At 55.2% G+C, this 8400-nt stretch overlaps 1 protein-coding gene across 1 annotated transcript in view; it reads right to left on the bottom strand.

Moving 5' to 3' along the window:
* Positions 1-2984: 2984 nt before the first annotated feature.
* The window catches only part of VCPKMT (valosin containing protein lysine methyltransferase), a 7095-nt gene continuing 1679 nt past the window's right edge, over positions 2985-8400 (bottom strand). The window contains exons 3-8 of the mRNA XM_044436274.1: positions 7374-7484; positions 6369-6441; positions 5298-5417; positions 5040-5141; positions 3808-4183; positions 2985-3600 (exon numbers count right to left, since the gene is read on the bottom strand). Of these exons, the coding sequence (XP_044292209.1) occupies positions 4172-4183; positions 5040-5141; positions 5298-5417; positions 6369-6441; positions 7374-7484 (418 nt within the window). The 3' untranslated portion in view covers positions 2985-3600; positions 3808-4171. The remainder of the gene's footprint in view (positions 3601-3807; positions 4184-5039; positions 5142-5297; positions 5418-6368; positions 6442-7373; positions 7485-8400) is intronic.

Here is an 8400-nt window from a genome sequence, read left to right as displayed (position 1 = left end):
AGCCCGATGGCACCACCGGTAGTCCCGCGCGTGGGATCCTGACATTTCCCTTGCAGGCAACCCTCTGCTGCGTTTTCTCTCTGCCACTAACCGCCAACCGGCAAGGGCGAATCGAACTCTCGGCCATCTCCATTGGCGGCAACGCAGGCAACACGTCTTCCTCCTGAGACAGCTTTCTGCCCCCCCACCCCGAGGGCCCTTCCCCAAATCCTTCCAGTGCCTCCCCGTAGCCCTGAGAAGCAGGACCGAGCCCACCCCTGGCCCCTGCGGCGGAAACACAGCAGCCCGGGATGCAGGGACCGCACTCTGCAGAGGTTTGCCGAGCTTCCTGCTCTTGAACCGGATTCACCCGGTGCCGGCCGAGGGCGCCTGGGCAAGGCAGCTGCTGGGCTCCCTCCCTGGGGGCCGGTGCCCCTCCACCACCTGCTCTTGCCCTCACCTGTCTCCTCAGCAGGGCCCCTTTGCTTGCCGGACGGCAGGCGGCCAGGAGCTAGAGCCCCCTGCTCCCCATCTCTGTCGCCCAGAGTCAGGGGAGCAAACTGGTTGCGATGGGGGAGGGTGGGGCAAGTGCCGGAGGCTTGCCAGTGGCCCCTGCCGGGGTGGGGCCCCTTGGCAGGCCCCGGCCCTAGAACTCCGGGCTCTAAGAATAGCAGGCTGGGGAGGGCCGGGAGGGCACCGGGTCCAAGCCCTGCTTGGCGCAGCCGTGCCTGGAAGGCCCCCAGTGGGGGAGAGCCCACCACCGGATGCTGCGCAGGGCGCCTGGGCCACCCCGCCGGCGCTTCGGCCTTCCCGCGGGCACCATTTGCGTTTGCCCTGCCTCCCGAGGGCAAGAAGTAAACAAGAAGCAAGCGACGCACGCCCAGGTGTTACTTCTGCTCTTCACCCACTGGCTCTTTCCCGAAATTCCCCTCCAACTCCCCGTCACAATATCCTCCGGAATGGGGAAGAAAACATTCTGAAAATGCAGCACGCTGTGGACTCCTGCCCCCGATGAGCTGAGACTCGAAAGGCTGCCCTGGGCAGGACGACGGGGTCCGAGGATGAAGAGAAGCTAGGGAGGGAGATGCAGAGGGGGCAAAAGCAGCCCCCAAATGCCCCCAGGGACCTCTGGACCAGGCGGAAAACAAGCTGGACCCACTCCCCATCGTCGCTGGGCCGGGATCCTCAAGAAACGGGCTTGGATTTCCGGGGTCTGAAGCCAGAGGGCCCAGCAGATCCGGGCGGCCGTGTCTCCGGTGGAGTCCGCCTGGATGCCTGGGGATGCTGGTTCACAGGAAGGCCGCGAGGCCAGCCTGGGACGGGTCCCCAGCTCCCGCTGGAGCCGTGCAGGGGCAGCCCACACTGCCCAAACCCCAGGCAGAGGGCTCCTGCGGCCACCGGCCAAGCGGCGCCATGCCCCCTTTCTTCCTTCACGGATTCGCACGGGAGGGCTACCGGTGGGGAGAGGGCATCATCTGGACCCTCTCTGAGCAGGGCAGGGCAGGGCAGGGCAGGGCAGGGCAGGGCAGGGTGAGCGCGGACCAAGACCCTCTCCTGGAAACTGTTTCCCTTAACAGAAGCGGCGCCGGCACCGCGTGCCTGATGCACAGGCGGTCGGCGCGGCATTTCTGCTGCGGCATCTCCCACAGACAGGTCTACCTCGCCGTTGCAAACCCACACAACTCGCATTTCCACCCCAAAATGACACCTCTCCACACCCATGCCACCCCACAACGTCTGCAAAGGGCTGCTCTGGATGAAGCTGCTGCTGGTTGAACAGGTTTAAGTTCGCAGTGCGCGAATCCTGGAGAACTGTAATCCTTAGGCCGTCTGGCAGGTGGATGGGAGAGTCAGAACTCTCCTGGCTTCACTTGGAAGCTCCAGGCGGCCCGCACCCTTCTTGCTTGCACCGTTTTTGGTCCACACTGGGAAAAACACACTGTCCAAAAGTGTACTTCTCCCCATTGGCGAAAATGTGAACATGTTTAGCTTTTTTAAAGAGGTTGTTTCCAGGTGCACATTTAAAAAAAAAATCCCATGTGATTGCAAGTTCAGGAATGTGCAAACAGTTTTGGGGGAAATGTGGTTCTTGTCTGCAGCTGTGAGCAGGGTGAACGGAGATGACCCGCTAGCTGCGGCGGCCAGGGTGGGAGGCTGGGCTCGTGCTGCCCCCTTCCGGCAGCCAGCAATCGTCTAGCAGATGAAGTACCCAAAGGAAAGGACCATTCGGCGTGGGCTGCCGGCAAGCTCAAGCCAAGTTAAATCTGAGAATGGAGGAGATGGAAATGCAGGCGTACAACCTGCCCCGGTTGGTACTGGGTCCGGTGGGTAAGCGGCTTGGTTCAAGTCGAGCAGAACCACCGTTTGTGTTTCAGTTCTCTTTGGGGGCAGTTTTAAACCCCGTGGCTGACCAGTGGGTGCACCACTGAGTCACTTCCTGCGGCCCTTTCCCAGGCATAAGACCTTTTTATTCCAGCAATATTTTAATAAGTTTTAATACTGTCTTTTCTATGTTTTTAATTGCAGCCAGTGTGGGTTGGGAATTTGTGTGATATTTTATGTTGAAATCCGTCCTGAGGCTTTTTGCGACAGGACGGCATATAGACATTTTAAACAATTCATAAATAAATAAATATCGCTTGCCGCCATTCCAAGTGGCAGCTCCGAAGGCTGCTTCCGGATCCCCTTCTGCATAGGAGACAGGGGGGGCTGCAGTGCCCCACTGCCGTTTGCCATCAGCTCAAGCCGTCCCCGGCAAGGGGAGGGCAGAATGCCGAGCCGGCGAAACACCCTTCCGCCCACCGTGGCCTGGCCTGTTCCCGCTCACCTCTGGCTGCTCGTAAGTGGATTCGAAGCAGGCTCATCTTTGTGGCTGAAATTGGAGTGTTATGCCAAAACATTTCACATTTAAAAATGGATTGCGCTTGCTCCTCTCCAACAGATCCCCTCCCCTCTTCCCCCGGCCTTGTACTGTTTGGAGTCCTGTTGGGTTATTAAGCAGCATATAAATGTGAAAATATTTAATTTTAAAAGCCATTTAGAATAGCAATAGTTGTGATAAAATGCCAAAGCAGCAGCTTACTCCATTTGGGTTTGAGGAACTCGTGAATCTGTGGTTGCTGTGGCAGTTCGATGCGGCACTAAGGGCCGGATTCCCTCCCAGCCATCACCCGTGACAGAACAACCCATCAGGTGCATGAACATGGAAGACACCTGTGGTGCTTCGAGAAGAGGCTTTAGGTCTGTGCACCTTGGCACCAACAGAGGCCACCAGGACTCGGAGCAAGGAAATGGCTGGCGAAAGCCCCCCATTGCCGTTTGGGGTCCATTCTCTCCCCCCAGACATTCACCACACTTTGAAAGTCTGTTCAGCCGCTGTGAACGCAAGTCTTCATGAAGTTTTCCTCCGCTCTCAGATATTCTGGCCCAGCGCTGTGCTCACACAGGAGTCAACTAGCGAGGTGCAACGAGGCCGGAGAGGACAGGTGTGCCCACCTGGAGCCGCGGGAGGTCAGACGGCCAGAATGACAAGCAGCCACCAACACCGTCTTCTCGTGTCTTTGTCCTTGGATGACACTTCGCAAACCCCCCTTTCCCCTGCTGGTTTCCCCCCTACATTTTCTGAAAGGTGTGTGAGAGAGAGAGAGAGAGAGAGAGGGAGGGAGGGAGGGAGGGAGGGAGGGAGGGAGGGAGAGAGAGAATTTGTATCAGTTTACATGGGGCTCAAGGAGAACACTGCAATCTGGGAAGAAAACTTGGGAACATGGGGTGTGAGCTGAGCTTCAGGAAGGCATGAACAGCACCCAAGGGCTTGGTAAGTCATACTACCTTTTAATGAACTGCCAATAAACGGTTACTCAGGAAACATGTCCAGAAGAGGACTTTGCAGGCTCCCTGCAAGCTCCATCACCTGTCGGACCTTCTGTATCACACATCTATGTTCACTCAATTTACAAGTTGTCTGCCACCGGCTTCCACGCCGACAGAGAACTGGGACCCCAAGGTTGTGCTCACAGCTTTTCTGCAAAACTGACAGCACCTCCGTTCAGCAGGAGAAGGCTTGTTGATCCAGGCTTGCACGAAGATGCTCTACCGAGAATCTGAGAAGAATGTGTGGTTGTTTCTTAAGATTGCTGTCTTTTTTTCAGAACTCTTCCTAATAGCCAGAGCATCAGTGCGCTGCATCGAGATGTCATGATGGAAGCTGTTGAAAGATGTTAAGAATCAAATGTGTCTGGCTGAAATGAGTAATTCCCCGGCTTCTTCCCATTTGCTCCCTACGTGCAAACGGGGGACCAGACCCTCTGCTCCAACCTCTCCCTTCCTTCGTCAGCCTAATCCACCAGTGATGCATCGGGGTTCCCCTTGCTCCCCTCCCAGTCGCTAATCGGGGCTCCCCTTTCAATGGCCATGTGGAACCATGGTTTGAACCACACTAGCAATTCACAGTTAGGAGAACTAGGTTAGCATTAACCGTGGTTTGCCTTAGTGCAGATGCAACGCTAGACCACAGTTCAGGCACTTATGGAAAGTGGAATTTGCGTCTGGAAGGGGAGAGCAGAAGGGAGAGGGCAGCTCCAAATCTGGGAGGGAGGGAGGGAGGGAGACAGCCCGGCAGCTTCAGCAGTGGCAGGGGACAGCCATGAGGCTGGAGACGCTGGAATGAGATTCTGGATGGATCTCATCTCTGTGTCTAGCCAGCAGCCGGATTACGAAAAACGGAGAAGAAACCCTCTGCTGTTGCTCTGGCTCCCAAGGGCGAAGCCAGTTGCATCCCAGCGCAAATGTTTGCACATCTCCACTGGGCCCCATTGCCGTATTTATTTATTTAAAACTTTTATACCCCAATCCACCACTGCCGACTCGGGATGGCTTACAATAAGAACAATAAAATAACAAACCAAACACCGCACCCAACAATCAAGAAAATGAAGATAAAAACTCCAATTAAAACCAATGAAACATTAAGATAATGGGGAAATAAAAAGGGTTCCACGTGATGCCAAAAAGAATGAAGCGTCGGCACCAGGTGAACTTCTCTGGGGACAGTAACCACGTACCGACTTCTTTCGGATGACAAAGATATGGATGTCCTCGCTCCGGAACTCCTCATCGTGCTCATCCAGCGGTACCTTTTCGCACTCAAAGTCCCTCTGAAGAAGCTGCAATTTAAAGAGCAGCAGAATCGGAATTCACCTATCACGGGCTATGAAACGGCCCTGCGATGAAATCTTGGTGCAAATTCTGCTTTGGTTCTGAAAATCGCCACGGATGAGGAGGGCTTCTCCAAGGGCTTTGGGGAGGGCCAGGCAGCTCACCTCGAAGTATCTTCTCTCGATTTCCGGGTTCTTCCCCATGGTCCTCTCCTCATAGCAGCAGAGGATGCAGGTATCTGGGCTGGCCAGGTCCTTCATGGTCTTGAGCAATGGCTCCAGAGACTGCCCATGAAACAAAGAAGCATTTTCCGTTAAACCTTCTTTCCCTACCTGCAATTCTCAGATCATACCACAATACCGGATATATTCCAGCTAGCTTCGCTACACTGACTAAGGGCATTGTGTAGTTCTCTTGCGGACTCACTTGCACAATTATCTGGGAGAATTTCCTGCCAATTCACTGCAACTTCTGGTTTATATACTCCACAGAAAGCGGTGACAACCCTGAGAAAGTTCGAGAACTCTGAACCGCTGCATGAATGTAGGGCTGCTACTTCCGGAACTGAGTGAAACAGACCCTCAAAAATTGTCCACCCTATGTGTGGGGTTATAGTGAAACTGGGGAGTACTTGGGGGGAATTTCTGTGAATATTCTTGTGAGGGGCTCTTCTTGAAGAAATATTGCCTAGCCACTACAAGCCCAAGATTTCTTCCTTGGTCAAAACATCCATGGCCAAAGCATTTCGTTAATGCTGCAAAAGCCTTAATTAAGAAAGCACTGATTACGCATTAGGGGAGACAATTCCCCGCAGGCCTTCCAGTCACTTCAGGAACAAAACCTGCCAAAAAAACACTCCACTCAGTCCAGCCTACAGCCAAAGCCCGGGGCCCACCCACCCAAAGACTGTGAGAAGCTGTTCTCAGGGGGCTCTTCCAGAGACCTCGTGATGCGAGGATTCCCATCTTATCTTTGGGTACTGGGCAGCACCGAGAGGAAATGAATAATAGTAATTCACTTGTGGTTGAGGGAACAAGGATGCAGGGGGCTGCTTTAAACGGAAGCCCGCTGCCCACGGCCATCAACGCAGAAGGGCCACCGCTGCTCTCCAGGGTCTCTGGCAGGAGTCTTCCAGACCGACCCGGAGATGCCAAGGATGGAGCCTGGGACCGCCAGCAGGCCAACGGGGGCTCTGCTGCTGAGCCACAGCCCCTCCCGAGAGATCAGTGGCTCACCTCCTCATAGTAGATGCAGTCGGCCATCAGTATGAAATCCGGCGCAGGGAGGAAGTCGGCTACTTCTGTTCCCCTGGACAGGAAGTAAGGGGGATGCAAGACCAAAATACTGGGAGATTATTTTGGCTCCTCTATTGGCTTCTCTTTTCACACCTGGAATTTCAGCCAAGGCTCCCACCCAGAGCGGCTTCAAACGCAGTTCCCCGCTTGACGGCACCTTTCAGGCTCTTCTCTCCAGGTGGGAGTGGGGGAGAGAGCCCCAGAAAGATGGCTGGGGCAAGCCCATGGCCACCACAGAAGCAGCCCCTCCTCAGACCTGCCCCCCTCCCTTCCCCCCCTCCCCAAAAGCCTTAAACCTTCAGATGCACATAAAGCATTTGAGTACAATCCTAGGCTTATTAAGACAGGAGAAGATCCAAAAACTCCCAGCATTGCCCACCCAGGGGAATCCCAGCCAGGGGATGCTGGGAGTTGGAGTACTGCTTCCTGTCTAAACAGGCCTAGGATTGCAACTTAACTTGGGTCAGAACAAGAAAAGGAGCTGTATGGGTAAACCGAAAGCAATTCTAAGGCCATAATCTACCTGGGCCTCACAGTACAGGCCTCAGCACCTGGCAGGATGTCCCCCTCTCCTGAAATGGCGCCGCACTGCCTGAGAGGCAGCTCCAGACAGCGCCTTCCCTGGGGAAAAACTGCAAACCTGAGGCTGCCCTTCTTTGGGCTCATCACAAGAAGGAAGGCTGGGCTCCCCAGAGAAGGCAGTGCTGCGAGGGGAAGATGCAGGCAGGAAAAGGATCGCCAAACAAGAGCCGCCTTGACTTCGAAAAGGAAGCCACAGGCTTGATCTTAGAATAACTGAGCAGGGCGGGCACCTGGAGGACCTCCATTCATGGGGTCACCCTAAGTTGGAGACGACTTGATGGCACATCAGAACATGAACTAACTGAAACTAGTTTTCAGTCCCTTAAGGGAATGTAGGTTACGAAATGAGAAGTTCATACAAACCATTTCAGTACCTTGGCTTGAATGGAGCCTGTGATAAGATGCTGATTATTCTCGATGTTCATTTTCAGCAGGTCCTGGACTTCCTCAAGATCAGTGACCGTCACATCTGCCCTGCAGAGGAAGTTGGGAGCAGTCGTTCAGTGCGCTTGGCGGCCGGCCTCGTTCACACACCTGACTCAAGGAGGCGCAGGGCACGGGTCCCTTGCTGCCCAAGCGAAGAAGGTTCACTCTGCAGCTCAATCCTTGGCAAGGCCAGAGAACTCTGCCTTGGGCCCCCATATGGAAAAGGGCACCAACCCGGTTTGCGGGAAATGAAGGAGGCATGCACAATTAAGAAAAAGGCAATTAAACAAGAAAAGCCTCTGGATAAACAAGGGGAAAAGGGTGCTTCCCGGATGCTGGCGGACAAAGCTTATATTCTGCCACTGCTCCGGCTCTTCCATGGAATTTTGCTTTGTGTTCCACTCACAACACCCCCATCACGTCTTCCAACATCTCCTGAGAACAGATTTAAATCTATCAGGGAAAAAGAGACGGGTTGCCCCCCAAGGCCTCCGGCAGGAGCCCTCTGTCTGGAAGCATCCTAAGGAAAGGGACCTGGTCAGCCGATTCCTTCTCAGAAGCAGGCTGTTTTACTTATTTATTTACAATTTTTGTATCCCAGCCTTTACAGTGTCTCAGGGTGGCAATGGCATTAAAAAACAGGACCCGGCATCACAGATCAAATATAGAATCAGTACTAAAAACAACGCTAACACTTAAAATGCGGGGGAAATGGCAAGGGGTCAGCCTGGCGCGGCAGCGAAAGAGCGCCGGTGCCAGGCGCCCCTCTCTGGGGGGCCGCGGGGTGCGACTCGTGGGGCGCGGGGGGGGGGGGGGGGAGGGGCCGGCCGCTGCCAGCGAGCCCCGCGGCGCCCCCCTCCCTGGCCCCCCGACACTTGCGCCCGCGGGCCCCGCGCCGGGGCGGCGCTGGCGGGGGCGCCCGCGGGCGCAAGTGTCGGGGGGCCAGGGAGGGGGGCGCCGCGGG

The sequence above is a fragment of the Varanus komodoensis genome, unplaced genomic scaffold (assembly GCF_004798865.1).
Source record: "Varanus komodoensis strain SLA01 unplaced genomic scaffold, ASM479886v1 scaffold3, whole genome shotgun sequence".
Lineage (NCBI taxonomy): Eukaryota > Metazoa > Chordata > Lepidosauria > Squamata > Varanidae > Varanus > Varanus komodoensis.
The sequence above is the reverse complement of the archived record's forward strand: the minus strand, read 5'-3'. Positions and strand labels throughout refer to the sequence as shown.